Consider the following 16976-nt stretch of genomic DNA (forward strand, 5'->3'; position numbering starts at 1 on the left):
AAATGGCCAAATCCGGTTCCGGAAACCTTACAGCCATACAACAGTTGTGCAGAAGAGTTGCACATACGATGGACTTGTACTGAGAGGACACAGGATTGTGTTACCGAAAGCAATGACAAAACGAGTACTCAGAATCGGACACGAGACGCATCAGGGTGTGGTACGTACAAAACAGTACCTGAGGAGTAAATTCTATTGGCCTAACATGGATTTGGATGTTGAAAGAGACATTAGAAACTGCTCCGCCTGTGTACTCAATCAGCCGCTCCAGAACGATCAACCCCTCCAACCACTTGACTTACCACCGAGACCTTGGACGAAGTTAGGTATCGATCTGGTAGGTCCTATCCAGAACAAGTTCATATTGATTGTGATTGACTACTATACCTCATTTCCAGAGGCTGTGGTGATATCTGACATATCATCAGCAACTGTCATTACAGAAATGACAAAGATCTTTTCTCGATTCGGATTCCCCCTAGAGGTCGTGACGGATAATGGCAGGCAGTTTGTAGGACAGCTTTTTGAGTCGTTCCTCAAGACGTGTGGAGTCAAACACATTCGTGCATCTCCATATTATCCGAAATCGAATGGGACAATTGAGAGATTTCACTGATACCTAAAGAAAGCCTTCAGAGCGGCCGAGTGTGAAGGAAAGGTGTGGGGGGAGGAGCTTCCTAAGATTCTGATGGCATATCGTTCAACGCCACACAGAGCGTCGGGGGAGACACCAGCTATGCTGATGTTTGGACGAGACATTCGTACAAAGATTCCAAACGTGGAGAAGGGAGATGACATATCACACAACAGAAAGAAGACAAATGACATCCGACACCATCACCAGGAGTACAGAACCAAAATGAAACAGTACGCTGACCAGAAGAAAAGAGCGAAGGAACACAACTTTGAAGTTGGTGACGTTGTGTACATTGCTAGTATGGAGAACGGAAAGCTGGATTCCATATTCAGAGACACTCGCTATGTGTTACTCAAAAACACATCGGACAATTCTTTCGAACTGATCAACACAGAAGATGGATCAAAGGTCATCAGGAATGTCAAACATCTGCGCCACACTCCAGAGGTAATGGACTTTGATGTTCCGGAGCCAACCGAGGCTCAGGTTCTCAATGACAATCTGGACATGGAGTTCGCTCAGATCACTCCAGCAGTCGAGATTCCACCTGAACCCGACTCTGCCCCTGTTCCAGAATGGCAGGTTGTCACTACCAGGCGTGGCAGGGTTGTTAGAAAGCCCGCACGTTACAGGGACACTTAGTAACTGTAAAGTGACTTTGTAAAAAAAAAAAAAAAAAAAGTTATGTTCAACTGTAATAATCATCATATTGAATCTGTTAATGAATGAAAAAAAAAAGAGTTGTGAACATTACAGTACAGTGTTATTGTAGGCAACAGTAATAGACAGTTAGTCACAAGGGATTTAATTTGATTGTTTGTAATGAAACCCTTTTATGTTGAAGTAGTACTTTAATTCTAAACAAGGGAGGGATGTAGTATAGTATCTTAGCTACTGGAGATATCGCGAGATGCTGAGAGAGATCGCGGGATGCAGAGAGACAGATAGACACGCTAGACAGAGAGCAGGGACATGGTGATTATAATGTGTTAATAAATCGAGTTAATAAGAACCTGACTGATCATTTATGGACAACACAACACCTGTATTATATAACTAGCCTACATAGTGAATAAGGCGACGATTTAGGACGCATACAATATAGAGCAAAATTGCTCACCTGTCTGCCAGCCATGGTTCCAGAAAATGGTAAACAACGTCAACCGCGCAGGTCGCTTGTTATTCTTGTCATCGGCAGAACACTGTCAATCAAGCACAGCCCGGTCAACGGCACATGTGATTGGAATGTACGTCAGCAGAGAGCAACCAATAGGTTTAGAGCCAAATGGTCCCGCCCCCAGAAACGTTTTTTTTTTCCCTTTTGCAGATCAACGATTTTAGACCTTTGACTCTCATGAGTTTCAAAACGAATGCGCGACAGAACACTGCCAATAATCACGTGACTCAAAGCTTGCGCCTGTGTGGTCAAATCTCTGAAAAGTCAGTGCTGAAAAGTCAGTTCTGAAAAAATACATTGCAATGGTGTAAATTTATACCTTTACAAGTTTTTTAAAATAAATATTCAACCTTTCAAAACGTATTTCTCAATGTATGAACACCTGTTTGCAGAATGCCATTTACAAGGTTTCAAAACCGGGAAACAATGAAATACACTGCTAGAACAGTGCCAGATTTGAAACTCTGCAAATGCGCTGGTGACATTTTTTTATCTTTGAAAATGTTTGTTAAATTTTTTTAACTTTGAAAATGTGTTGATGAAAACGACGAAGAAGATAAAATAGAACACAAAATCATGTTTGCAGATGTTTGAATTTTTTTTCAGGCTGTAATCTCTTTTTTCAGTGTTGCAAAACCTATTTTACAAGGTGTTGAGTTTTCAAACCCAGACTTACAAGCCTTTGAAACTTTTTTTTTCAGGTTTGAATTATGGCAGGATACTGGCTCCATAGAGCACAGCCAATCAGCGTTCAACAGCAGGGCCACTGAGTGACATATGTAACGTAACAGCCAATCAGCGTTCAACCGGCAAACTCGGTGCAGTGCAGTCCGGGGTGAACTGCAGCATGGAGGAGAAAGTGATTGTTGCCGTTTGCGACTCCCGGAGCTTTATATATAATAGTATATAATATAATATAATTGTATATATAACATCACGGCCAAAAGCTCTGTGCGCCTCCGGATGGCCGTAGCGCGGGGAGCTCTCATAGGGATTGGGCTTCTCGGAGTTTGTTTACCGGCGTTGCTATGGTTTCTGGTCTTGTGTGTTCCAACGGTTTATAAGGTAGGTGTTATGTATTCAGTCTTATTATGTGCTGTTCCTGTTACTCCACTACACCACCAGATGGCGCACTTACCTAGTGTTATACTGAGACTGTGTAATGTGATGTTGAGTGTGAGAAGAAGAATACAGTGATACTCGTTCAGTGAACCTACAGTGCCCGTCTCGTTCTTTATTCCATTATATTAACAAATACAAGTTTAGTATAGAACAGTAGGCCTATCTAATACATCTCTGTCTAATCAATACTTCATTCACTGCCTCTTCCGTGCTCATTACAATATTATGAATAGACTGCGTCGGGTCCTCCGACGTCTCACCCTCTTCCACATGCAATGGTGGTTATCTCGGCCATTGTTGAGTGAATTGGCATGAAGCACTGTTGGCGGCCAAAAGTTGTGGCGCGACAAATTCGCCTGACAAAACTTGCACTGCGACGGATTATGATTTGTGGCGCGACAAAACTTCGGCGACAACGCGAACGGGCGACAAATGTCGCGTTTGGTTTGAACGCACCCTTAGGCGACAGGGAAACAGGCTGGAGATTGCGATTCTGGAAGCCGACCATTCAGCAAAACTGTTAAATTAGCCAAGGTAGCATGATACATTTATTTATTTGTTTAAGGGACCATAAAATACCATTCTATCTGGAATCCTCTCATAGATTTTCCAATTTATTGCATGGTAATATAATTAAGTTTGGTGGTATGGTTCCACTCTTTTATGGTTCTCCCTGTATGATTTAAAGCAATACATATGTCAGATACAGAATACTAACAGCAAACCAACATTTGACAACAGGGAGAACTAAACAATCTCCCATGGGGTACGTCAGATATCTAAACCCATTGTATAGGTCACATACAAAACAGAGCACAACCAAAGCAGATTGTTGGACGAAATTCTGCTTTTTTGTTTTATTTTACTGTTCATTTTTAGCTTCAATAAAGCTAACTAATGAACTGGGATGAATACTATTTATGACAGGAGGGAACTAGATAATTAAGGAATACATTGGGATTTTCATATTTGGTCAGAAATGCTCCTTGTCCATTCTCTCACATAACAGTGAAAGCTTTGTTTTGTTTCTCCCCTAAAAGATTCAAGAGCAATGAGCTGTATGCCCTACTTGCAAAAGGGAGGTCATTTGTTAACTACCATTTCATCCCAGAGGTATCCTGCCTTTAAAACATGATATTCACAATGAAAAAGACAGAACAATAAAATGCATTCCTTTACAAAGATGAATTATAATTAGTGTTGTTTTTTTTTGAAGGTATGCAATGACGTTTTCACTGCTTTGTTTCAGTGTTAACTTTCAAAGAACCGGTCTTTCCACATGATTGCTAATCCAATGTACCTAACATTATTTTCTCCCATTTTAGATGGAACAAAAAAAATACTGTAAGTTATTATTAACCCTGACAAAATGGACACTAAAAAATGACAAAGGTAATGCTGATTTATCTGGTTGGGACAAAGGACTTGTGATTAGTTATTTGAAATGCTTTCCTCTAAAGGGCTAATGTCAAGTGCAGGAGGTACTCCAGGTTTTAACAGTGTGCTTTACTTAGTATGATATTGATCCAACACAATGCTTTCAGTTGGATCTGGCTTTGAACTAACGGAAAAAAACAAATAAAGCAAGCAAGCACAAATATAGTGGAACAGGAAGCATCAGTTTTCTGTTTTAAGACATTTTTTATTATTATTTTTAATTTAAAATAAATAAACAAATTAATTATAGTTATATTTGTTGATCTTTGTTTACTTCTCCGTGAAAAAAATCCATATTAGAACACATTCTAACCCGAACCCTAAGTAATTAAACAATAGCTATGTATTAAAAAATAGAAACACCAACGGTACATGAATGCTATATACAGTTAACTAAAATTAGATAATGATAGTAATAAAATACCGGACACAGGATGGCTGCATCTATTCTAGCTGTTTTACAATATTGGCATATTGACAATATAACATTGAATAATGCATTTATCAACATTCAACCACTATTCAACACTTAGACCTTATGTCAGACATATTCAGTGCATACAATATTCTCCCTGTTTTATAAACTTGTGAGCTATGAAAGTATTATTTTTGTTACAATTTTATGGTGATCTCTTAACTAGCCATGAATTTGAGAACCGTTATAGGATTTCCAACTTGTCGACAAACTATTTTCCAGACTATCAATGTGTGTGTGTGTGTGTGTGTGTGTGTGTATACAGTATATAAGATATTTCATCTGCATCCACATTCCTGTTTAAATGAAATGATTCAATTAAATATATGCCTTAAGAGCCACATTAAAATCTCACAATATGGGTACATACAGAACATTCTAGATTTTAGGGTATTCAGAGAATCGCAGAGCATCGAGACAATTCACTGTGATGAGTGCTCCAGTGAGCTGCCTCCACTGTCTGGTAACAGGGTTCTTCATTTTGTCCAGAATTAGGTGGAGATCCTGGATCATGTCTTTATAGCTGTTCCCATAGCGCATGCTCCAGGAATACAGAAAGTCATAGGCAGGTTTCCACATGGACTACAAGAAAAGATTTGAAATTAAAGATTCACAGGAAGCAAATAGGGAAAAACTAAATGACACTGTATATATTGATAATATTAAATATTAGTCACTGAGGAGCTAACTGACCTGGGCGTTGATTTCCCCAGTTTTCCCTGCATGTGGAGCCTCATAGTTTGCTATTTGAGCACTGCTGAGTTTTCCAAATTTCTCAGCCAGCTCCCTCCATCTTATACCCAGTTCGACTGCAGTGGACAAGATGACTGTATTCTGGATTAACAGTGCCACCAGACTGACATAGTCCATCTTCAGAAGACCCTTTAATGGCAACGACAATAAAAAGGTAAACAAGTGGCAGATATTAGTAGAGCTGATGAAATGCTTTCAAGAAAAGAATAAAACAATAACAGAAGATTGATAATCCTTACCTGTGTAACCAGCTACATGTTTAATTTGCCACCAATCTGCACAGTGTCGCCCGAAATAAAAGACACCTCACCGATATATATACTTACAATCATGAGTTCGTGTTGGAACTTTCTTCTGCTTTTCTCTGCATGACAATCTTCCTTCAGCTTTTCCAGTACACACGCAACCTTGTCGGCCTCGTTTTCCGTATGCCTATGGGTAATGGCATCCAAGGAAAGGTTGGAGTATCCCAGGGCATCAGCAAAGGTTCTCCAGCTGGTTATTTGTGAAGTCACCAAGGTCTGGATGGCCGAGTACATGTAAGTTAATTTTTTGAAGGGCAGTGTCATGTTGTCTAAAAGGACATCTGTGGTGATATTTATGCCAGTAAAGTCCAGCACTTGCTCTCTGGTGATTATCTTAATGTTTTTGCAATGAATTAAGCCTGTCCTTCCTCTGCGGAATCCAATGTACCACTGCTTTTCTTTAAAGTTTCCAATTGACCTAACCATTTCTCTGGAGATGAGTGCCAAAGTGTCCCCTTTGAAATACTCCAGAAGGTACTCCATCCTAGGCTGACGGAGCACAGACTTTAGGGCCACCCCGTACCACTGCAGGTTCACAGATTTGACCTGGAATTTAGGTGATTCTGGAAATACTTCTTCAGGAATAGATGAAGATCTCGCCATCTCCATTCGTCTGGCCAATTGCTTAGGAGCTACTTTTTCTGACCGTACAGGTGCAGCTGTTGGGGAAGACACCTGGAAATGTGCGATGGTAACAGAGTTTGAGTCCTGCAATTGTAAATCTATGTCGAAGCAAGTCAGATGTGCATTCCCAGAATGGGATAATTCAAATGGAAAATGCAAAAACTTCCCCAATTTAAGTTTACTTGGTTTGACTTCTTTTCGTTTGTCTTCAGCTTTTATGTTAAATGTTGAATTTGTGATGCCAATGTCAACAAGTAGATCTTTAAATGTTTCGATCTTAAGCTGATGTTTTCCCCAGAGATGCAGCACAACTGGGGGCAGGTTTTTGTTGCCTTCCCGGATGTCTGGAAATGGAAGCCTTGGAGGAATATCATTGTGACGGGAGACAACCATTACCGCCTTGAAAGATGGGTGAATGTACCTGGGACCATAAACAGCAACTATAAACGTATGATCAAGGTAGTCCCATACTGATGTTGCCGGGAACTGGATATCAGTGGCCTCTGCAGCGGCGATAGCATAAAAATGGTTCCTAAAATGACACAGTTTTATCTGCATGACGTTCTCCTGAATGTAACAGTCGTTGACCTTGCCATAAGGCCCCTCTTTCTTGTCAGATATGAGACCTACCAGTGTGGTCATCACTTGACTCAAAGGATCGCTCTTTACAATTCCATCTAGTTTCAGCTCCAGGGTGATCCCTTCCTTGGTGTTGAGGTTGCTGAGCCCCACTTCCAAAAGTGGACTCATGGTGGCTGTGTAAAGGGTGTTGAGACAATGAGGAGGTTCATGGTTCACTTTCAATGATACTTCTTGAACCTCCCCTGGATGAACATGACCCTCTGGGATACAGATACTATTTTGTGAGTCTGGTAAACTGACCACGCCTCCATTGTGGTCAATCTTGCAGGCAGCCATAGTGTCAGTGGCCTGTGTTTGAGCCCATCCAGGACTTTGGCTCATCGATCCCAGGTCAAGACATGACCTGGTTAGCTGCCTGTGGCTCAGCCAGGCCATCTTATATGCTTCCCTGTCATTTTTTAGCCACTCAAAGTCTGGGTTCAAAATGGGCTGGGGTGGTTTGTGGTATTTTTCTAGTTTTGATTCCTTTCTCTCAAGTTCATCCAAAATGTCTGAGGCACTTCTCCATCTTCCAGGTCTGTTTCCAACCTTGTGTTTGTATTTCACCAGGTTCCCCAAATTGCCCTCATCTGAAGATGTGCTAACTGAATCTTCATTATTTGTGTCTTTTAAGTTTTCAGGATACTGTCTTGCATTTGATACGTTGAACAGATTTTTCTCGGTGCTGCCATGTACAATGTCATCTAAGAAAGGATTGGATCCAGCAAGTTTGTTCCAGAATGGATTAAATGTTCCCACTAGAGGTGTGACCTTCGGTTGTGAAACTGTACATTCAGAATGCTTGGTTGCTTGGGATGCAAAAATACCTGTAAAACAGGAAAACATTTAAGGATTTCTCTTTGATGAAACAGACAGATAGAGTTCAAGTATAAGTAATTCACCATTTGATTTGTTGCTGGTGTCATCATCCGGTTCAATCAATGTCCCCTCCGATCTGCTCCTCATAAGACTGCCAACATGACAGAGGGATATTGCTCTTCCAGCTTCCATTGTTACATCTGTGATAATAAAGAGTAGTTTGTTGAATATAGCAGTCACATTACACATTTATGTAATTCATATGCTTTTTTCTTAACAATCAATGAAAAGAAGCAGGGTCTTGTGTCAATGAGAGTAAAGAAATATGGTATTTTGTTGTAGTATAGTTGATTAGTAGATTCTAGGCCAAACTAGTTTCTTCTAAAACTTCGCTATAAAAATCTAACACATTTGGTTACAGCCCTACCCCCTGTCCCAACTGTCCCATCTGATCTTTAATGTAGCAATCTGTTCTGTCCTTTCTTGCTGAACCTGATGTAGGACACTGGCAAAAAATTATTATAGATAAAAGATACGATTATATATGTTCCATGTCCTCTCTTTTTTAAGCACAAGGGGGGAGCTCTCCCAAATTTTGATGTACCCGTACCTGTACCTGTACTTTGACAAATAAAGATCATTCACATTTGTACATTTGTTTGGTACTTCCATAAGGATGGCCAAATAATGTCAGCAGCGGGGTACTTACAACCGGGTGTAGTTTATCTCTATAGAGAGGATTAAGCTTGCAAGATAAATAAAATGTGAACTCTACAGCCTGTCACTTCGGGAAGAAAGAACACTGCCCATTCTGTGTGAGTCAGTCACTAATGATGTTGTTAAACCAGTGACACAAACAGGTTAATCTTGTCTTTGTCTGTCAGTGTTTTTGAAAGCCTATTTTTTTATGCTCATAACAAGACATAACATACTATTAATAAAATATTTGCATATGATGGATAGTATTCCATATTTCCATTCATTATGTTTCTCTCCTTTTTGCTTATGCTACTGTAAGGTTTATTCCAAAAAACAATTAAAGAAATGCTATAAATCTGAAAAGTGTGCATCTCAAAAGTAGGACAAGATATCAGACCTTTGTTCATTGATATTATTAGAATAACAATGAAAATATAGCCTACGATATTTTGGTAAGCCCTTATTAGCAACAATAAAAATATTAAATCACCATGAATTTAATTTAAGCTACGCTGTGATTTATTTATTTGATCACAAGACTTCAATAAAACAATGTTTAGGTAATTTGCCACTTAATATCTAATAAAAAACAACATTCACATAAATGAATCATTGATTTCACTTACCATACGCGTAAATTGCAGCACCCTGACAATCCAGGTCGACTCGCAGGGAGTACTACCTCAATGTCTTCAGACGGGAAGACCTCTCGGTGTCTTCAGACGGACAGACCTCTCGGTGTCTTCAGACGGGCAGACCTCTTCTCGTTACCGAGCGATCATCTGTTTGCATAGAAGGTAGTTTAAGTTCAAATTCATGCGCGCAATTTCGGGCGTAATTATACCCTCCAACTGTCCTACTGTAAACTGCAATGCCCACAGCCCTTCCCTGTTTGCGAACAGGTTTTTCTATACAGGAAAATAGGAAAGTGACATTTATCGATAGAAATGTGCAGTATTAACCAACCTTTAATTTCTGTAGACTTGCTGGTCAACCGGCAACAACTATACCGTATAAAACTTGAAACGCTACGACAAAAGCAAAGTTAACTCAAGATTGTGAATCAGCTGCAGAACAGTTTCAGCGAGCTCATATCTGAGCTCTGACGTAAAAATCCGGTTTCGGCTGAGGGTTGAAGGGAGGGGGCGTGTCATCCATGGGAACGTCACACGCCAACTCTGATCTACCGTTTACGCAAGATGTGTGTTTGTGTGTGTGTGTGTGTGTGTGTGTGTGTGTGTGTGTGTGTGTGTGTGTGTGTGTGTGCGCGCGTGCGTGCGTGTGCGCGTGCATGTGTAACGTTCAATATTAATAACAAAAAAAAAGTTTCAAAGCAGCGGTGCTCTGTGCAGCAGAGGACGTCTGTTGGTTGTGTGTTTATAAGTTACAAAATGCTAAAGTTATTGCTACCAGTGTGTGCTGCGGGGAATACGCGGTGCCTTTGCTGCAGGGACAGGGGTTGTGCATGGGACTCGTGCATGCTTTAACTTGTTCAAGTATAGTTGGACAGTGATGCTCCTTTCCTTCACATCACAAGACATATCCTTCATAAGTTTCCAAGCTCCTAGAACTTGAACATTCGGACACCAGGTGCACAATGTATGACTTTTATATGCTGCGGCAAGGACTTTTCTAATTATTTGTTTATTTTCATAAATGGCACTTCTAAGAATTGTGAATATATTTCAAGGTGAATGTTGTGTTCATGAAATCATGAATGACAATCTTATTTCAAAGGAATAATATTAACGATACTTTTGAGCAAACCTGTTTGTGGTGTTTATATGCAAACTACTTGTTGCCACAGCCTTATAATTACTAAATCCTTCATTAGGGGTCTTACTGAAAACATAGGAACCCTATTGTAATCATTATTAGTAGTAATAGTAGTAGTATTAGTATTTTTACTTGAACAAACGTCAACACTCAAAATGATTTGGTGCGGAGGTGGTCAAATCTGCAAACTTGGCACACATGTACTTATGGCGCGTTTCCAATGGCGGGTGCGCTTCGGCCCAGCACGCCTTGGCCCAGTAGTGAAGGTGCGGTTTGGCCCAGCTCAGTTACGGCTGGCTTTTCCACCGCTGACAGTACCCTTATGGTAGGGTGGGGTTTAAGCCGGATGGCGATAGCCACGAAAGCTACGTAAGCATCGTGACCTCATAGCAGCCCGACCCAGTGCTATTAAATCCAAGGAAAAAGAAGAACGCGACACAATAAACAAAAAGCAACCATGTAGGACGTCCGAGAAGGACGCCAAACTTTTGCACAACATTTTCTTCAATAAACAAAGCTTTCGCCGTTGTCAAGAAATACCTTGTGGGTACTGTCTTTGTACTGTGTTTGTTATTATCCTCCTGTCCAACCAATGGATGGCATGTGTAGCTTGAACTTGTTGGCACCCTTTCAGACATCTCAGTACCCCAACGGAAAGACTACTTCGAGATGAGTACAGCTCATCACGGCTCAGTCCAGAACCCCCAGGCTCAGTGGAAACGCAAACCGTGCCGCACCATTGCAGACCGAACCAACCCGCCTCCGCCGGTGGAAACGCACCATCAGTGACTGTGGGACTACACGGTCTTAATTTCAAGCGATAATGCCAAAGATGGCATATCTAAACAGCTTTACAACATGTTTAAAGGTCCCATGGCATGCTACTTCATGGCATGCACATTTTTTTGCTTTAATATAGATATTAGTGGGCCCTTAACACAGTATTTGAAGAAGTTCCTGAAATTCAGCCGTGGTGCAGAATTACACCCACTATGAGCACATTGAGCTTTGCCCAAACGCGCCGTTTCGGTGTCTGTAGCTTTAATGCAAAAGAGGAGGAGAGAGGCGGGTCAAGGAGGAGGCTGGAAGTGTGGCCCTGAGCAGCTTGTGGCCACGGTACCATGTGGTCTGTTTACAGTGGATGAATCGCAATGGCGAGGCGAACACAGCCTTTGGCTGTGTTCTATAAATATTCTAGAACACTGGGTGCTCCGGCGGGAGTCCTGGAGCTCTATATCTAAATAATATCATATTATAAATAGATATCTATATCATATAATATATATTATCACGGCCAAAAGCTGTGTACGCCTCCAGACGATATTATGAATCTCAAATGACTGCGTCGGGTTCTTCGACGTCTCTGGTTCTTCCAGGTATTGTCACCCGCGATTGTTAACTGCGATTGTCTCCCGCCGAAGCCTCGCCGCCGCAGAGCTTAGGAACCACCGCCACCTGCAGCAGGCAGCAGGCAGCGCCGAGGCGTTGGTCCCTCGGCAGCGGGCAGCGGGCAGCGGGAAGCGGGGCTCAAGCGGGAGACAATCGCTGGCAACAATCCCTTTTACCTCCATGTCGTGGTTCATGTACTTCAGGGAGTCGAAGCCAAAGGTCCTTTCCCCCAATTCCTTCTCAACCATGGCTGAGATAACCCCCACTATGAGTCTCGTTGTGGAAATACCAGAGACGAGAGTCCGACGTGTTATGCGCCATATCACCAACAGCAGAGCGGTTATCCAAATAACAAAGAAGTGTACAACACTTACGTTACAGTCCTGGAGCTCTATATCTAAATAATATCATATTATACATACATATCTATATCATATAATACATATTATCACGGCCAAAAGCTGTGTGCGCGTTCAGACGATATGAATCACAAACGACTGCGTCGGGTTCTCCGACGTCTCTGGTTCTTCTTCCACTTCCACATTCAATCTGAAGATTGAACCACGTGCTGCCAGCTGCCCGCTTCCTGCTACCCGCTGCCGGCTGCCGGCTGCCCGCTGCCCGCTGCCCGCTGCCGGCTGCCGGCTGCCGGCTGCCGGCTGCCCGCTGCCAGCTGCCTTCTGGCAACAATCCCTTTCTCCTCCATGTCGCAGTTCATGTACTTCAGGGAGTCAATGCCAAAGTTCCTTTCCCCCAATTCCTTCTCAAGCATGGCTGAGATAACCCCCACTAGGAGTCTTGTTGTGGAAATACCAGAGACGAGAGTCTGACGTGTTATGCGCCATATCACCAACAGCAGAACGGTTATCCAAATAACAAAGAAGTGTACAACACTTGCGTTACAGTCCTGGAGCTCTGTATCTAAATTATATCATATAATACATACATCTATATCATATAATACATATTATCAAGGCCAAAAGCTGTGTGCATGTCGGGTTCTCCAACGTCTCTGGTTCTTCCACTTCCACATCAATCTGAAGTAGTCTGAACCACGCGCTGTCCGCCACCCGGTGCCGGCTGCAGGCTGCCCACTGCCGGCTGCCGGCTGCCGGCTGCACGCTGCCCGCTGCACGCTGCCCGCTGCCGGCTGCGTGTTATCCGCCATAACACCAACAGCAGAATGGTTATCCAAATAACTAAGAAGTGTACAACGCTTGCATTACAGTGTGTGTAATCACCAGTGTTGGGACTAATGCGTTATTAAGTAACGCGTTACAGTAACTACGTTACTTTTGCGGTAACGAGCACTGTAACTAATTACTCTGTTAAAATCAGTAACGCGTTAATCGTTACTGCGATTTAAACAGGCTCGTTACTCGTTACTTCACGTGCATAACCCAGGACTACAGTTTCCGTGGTGGACGTGAAGCGGACGTGAGTCATGTGACGCAGCGACGCGCAAGTAAATGAATTTAAACAATGGCGACAGTCGACGACAGTCAAGGCGTTGTATTTCTCATGGAAATATGCACATTATTTTTCCTTTCTGACGGTAAAAGACATAAGGAATATTTTGGTGACCTGTCATCTATGTGGAGGTTCAAAAACTCTAGCCACATCAAAAACTAACAATTCTAATCTGATGAAACATCTTCAGAAACAACACGCATCTACCAAGCTAGTTGAAAAAGACCCTGAAGGTAACACAGGTGATGCTGCTGCTAACGTCAGCTCCGCCGACACTAAAGGAGAAGCCACTCCACCCAAACAACGAAAGCTTGATTTTACAAAGCCTGTTGCACAGTCTATAACCCAGACACAGCTAAACAAATGATGGAGATGTATGGACAAAGACTGATATAGACATAGACATACTAACATAGACTACTAAAGCTCTTTATCCACCATTATTGATTTCATCAGTTGTTTTATTTATCTAAATGGCCAGAGTAAAACAAATATTATTTTTGTTAAACATTAACTATGTTTGTGAGGCTGAAAGTACTTTTTATTTATTTAGTTTCTCTTTGTGAGGCTGAAAATACTTTTAAGTTTGCCCATCATTATTGATGATGAGGTCTCCAGTTGGTGGAGTTTAGCTGTTTTGAGTTAAGGTTACAAAGAACGGATAAACCTCACTGTGTTTACATTGTAAACATCTATTGTATCAGTTTTGCCATATTATTCCTACAGAGTCCTACAGTTGCTAAATGGTCGGAGGCACAGTTTAATTTTTGCACTGCCAAAACTATACTTTGTACCTGTTTCAATGGCTACAATAAATATGCCTATCAAAAGTTTCAAAACATACTGTATGTTGTGTTTTGTTGATCCACTGCTTCATCGTAGTGATACTGGGTACAATGATCAAATTTTACAGTTGTTTTGTCGAACACTATGCCACATCAACCCCACAATAATTGGTGCGTGCATTTGTAGAGGGTTGGAAACAGTTGGAAACAATGGAAATATTTCATTCATTTGCACTCACAGTACTACACTGCTATGGCACGTTCAGGTCACTAGGTGGCGCATTGCGCTTGTGGTAGGATAGGACTTACGTGCAGACCCTAAGCAGAGAAAGGGGAGGTAACTTGGCCCCTTATGACGACATATGGGGTCACATTCCAAATCAGCGTGCCTGAGCTTCCATTTTTTCAAAGGCGAGCAGGACACCTGGTCCCCGTTTTACACCAAACACAAGTTTTAGCCACTGGGGGACGATAGGCAGGCTAGGGGAACTCATATTTATGTTAGAAAACCTCATTTTCATGCCATGGGACCTTTAAACTATAACATTGCGTTAAAACCATGTAGGCTCAACTTTCATAAGTGGCTACCAAGATGAGACTCCATAGTATACCCATGCCAAATTGGAAGTTTATATCTGAACAAGAAAACGTGTGTACAGACGTTGTTTCGCAAACATCTGGTTTGACAGTGGGCTTTGACACAGAGTAAGCTTTAGAAACATGGTTGGTGATTGTTTTGATATGCTTACTTACGGTAAACCAGTTTTTAAGGCATACAAACCTTTTTACCATACCTACCAAGCTCACTATACCTCCGTGTATAGAAAACTTATCTGTCAAAATTTAGTCCAATCTGACCTTAGAAATATACATTTCCATGTAGTGTAATTGTATAGCCTCGGTCAAATTACCGCTGGGTTGCTGGTTCGAGTCTGACCTCGACCAAAAATATTTATATACCATGAGACATGGCATAAAATCAAGCAATGTTTTTTATCTTGTATTTACAGTTTTTTTCAATTGCTTGAACACTATACACACATGCTTAGACCAAAGTAACACAACTTGAAGTTTTTGTTACTATACCTTAAACACATGTAACCATTCCTTAAACAAAAGCGCTGCTTTGCACTTTAGTTGCTATTGTGCAACACACTTGCTCCTGCACACTACACACTATTTCAAACATAAGACACTTCGTTTAAAAATGACATCTCAGTTTATCATTGGGAAAACACATCTTTTCAAAATACTAAACACATTGGGTAATTGTAAATACTTAAATACACACCTCAAACCACTTACTTACAAAACTGAACACCTATCAGCCAGCTGCAAAAAGGCCAAAGGGCAATTGGGCACGTCCCGGGGCAGCGCGGGGGAAACATATCATTGTGTGCCGCCATAAGCCATCATGCAAAAAAAGGTCCCTGCAATGCCCAACATATCATCACACTTCTAGATGCACTTCATAATGCAGCTGAACAGGACAGATCAAAGCAGCCCAGGTTTGTTGTTGTCTGGGATAATGTTAATTTCCTTCGGGCTGTTTTGGTCCGGAACTGGTACACCAACCACAAACAATTTGAAGTCGTTTACTCGCCATTTCTACACCCTATCGAAAGTTTTTTCTTTGAGGATGAAGTGTATATGACCGCCAACCACATGCCCGCATGTCTCTTCTGCAGGCAATGGAACAGGCCTGCGGAGACATTGAGGTAAGGTCAATCCATGGATGGATTCGGCACACAAGGCGAGGATCCATAAGTCAACCCACACACATTTGCCGTGTTTTTCTTTGTTTATGTACAGTACAGTTGTGTATTTTTGGTTCATTTTTGTTATATTTTAGCTTAAACTGAATTTACTGAACTGTTAAGTACTGTACTGCAATGTACAGTATTGAGTATAAGATTTTTTGGTTGTTGTGAAAACATGCCTTCTGTGGAACTGAATAAAAACGGTGAATATGGATGACTGCAGTGTTTTATATAAAGTAGACTAGTGTGTTGCTGCTGACCTGAAAGTGTATTCATATGATACAAGTGTGTATCATTTTGTCATCAGAGTGACATTTTGACAAAGGATTGTTAGGTTTCGATATAAGAGTTTCAATTTGACATAGATGTGAATGGTATATTTCTCAGTGTTGTGTCTTATTTGCGTTGAGTTTTCACACAATGAGCCAAATTTTGCAAAATGTGTTCAAGCAATTGAAAAAAACTGTATTAGGCCATGGCCAGTATACTCTGCATATTGTAGGACCCTGTGATGGTTGCTTGTTTAATTGTGTCCATTCTTCAAACTCACATCCGGGCTTTCCACTTGTATGTGTAATGATCCCAGACCCTGTGGAATTAGTTCCGCTGTGTTATATCATTTTTATCTATTACCTGGTTACAACTGCAGTTCACACTCCTTGGATGTTGGATATCATTTTATCATACAGACTAACTTTAACCAGTCTCTGTATGTGTGTATGTCCTGCAGTTTTCTCGACCATCCACTGATGATTGACGGTTGGCGGTTGTATTGCTGGGAACCCGATGAAGTACAGTGTTGAGTGAAATGAGCAGCTGTCGAGAAAGCTGCAACAATCGGTATGGCTGAGGGACAAAGGAGTGCAGGGTCAAGTCGGAATTGGTCTGGAATCTCAAGCGTTAACGTTGCAGCTATAGCCTATTGTATTGACACAAGGTTATGTGGAATTAATAACACAATGAAAACCACTGAAATGACCTGAAATCCCACAATTCTGGCCCCAGAAGATAAACCAACCAACCACCATTCATTCTTAACACATCTCTGTCATTAGTGCAAACACAACTTCAGAATATATGCCATTGAAACTGTCTTGTATAGTGGGCTGCAATGGGCTGCATTGAAT

At 41.4% G+C, this 16976-nt stretch overlaps 1 protein-coding gene across 3 annotated transcripts; it reads right to left on the reverse strand.

Annotated features, from left to right (window-relative positions):
• Window positions 1-4569: 4569 nt before the first annotated feature.
• Window positions 4570-9774, reverse strand: macc1 (MET transcriptional regulator MACC1). Of its 3 annotated transcripts, XM_079756557.1 has the most exons (7): window positions 9636-9774; window positions 9296-9451; window positions 8054-8170; window positions 7161-7978; window positions 5928-6122; window positions 5542-5730; window positions 4570-5430 (listed from the first exon to the last, which is right to left on the reverse strand). In XM_079756557.1, exons 3-7 carry the CDS (start codon window positions 8160-8162, stop codon window positions 5227-5229), a joined length of 1515 nt encoding a protein of 504 aa, XP_079612683.1. In that variant the 5' UTR covers window positions 8163-8170; window positions 9296-9451; window positions 9636-9774; the 3' UTR covers window positions 4570-5226. The 3 variants fall into 3 exon arrangements, with proteins under 3 accessions (XP_079612683.1, XP_079612682.1, XP_079612684.1); XM_079756556.1 differs by having other exon boundaries at window positions 5928-7978; XM_079756558.1 differs by lacking the exons at window positions 8054-8170; window positions 9296-9451; window positions 9636-9774 and having other exon boundaries at window positions 5928-6951; window positions 7161-7292.
• Between the last annotated feature and the right edge of the window lie 7202 nt (window positions 9775-16976).

The sequence above is a fragment of the Pollachius pollachius genome (genome assembly GCF_949987615.1).
Source record: "Pollachius pollachius genome assembly, chromosome: 1".
Classification (NCBI taxonomy): domain Eukaryota; kingdom Metazoa; phylum Chordata; class Actinopteri; order Gadiformes; family Gadidae; genus Pollachius; species Pollachius pollachius.

What these genes read in the sequence shown, in the direction of transcription:
- macc1 (XM_079756556.1), bottom strand. Translation starts at nt 8,162, where the DNA reads ATGGAAGCTGGAAGAGCAATATCCCTCTGTCATGTTGGCAGTCTTATG. An exon ending in CACCAGCAACAAATCAAATG is followed by an intron (nt 7,979 to 8,053) that starts GTGAATTACTTA and finishes CCTGTTTTACAG; the next exon opens with GTATTTTTGCATCCCAAGCA. An exon ending in TCCAACACGAACTCATGATT is followed by an intron (nt 5,731 to 5,927) that starts GTAAGTATATAT and finishes TTGCCATTAAAG; the next exon opens with GGTCTTCTGAAGATGGACTA.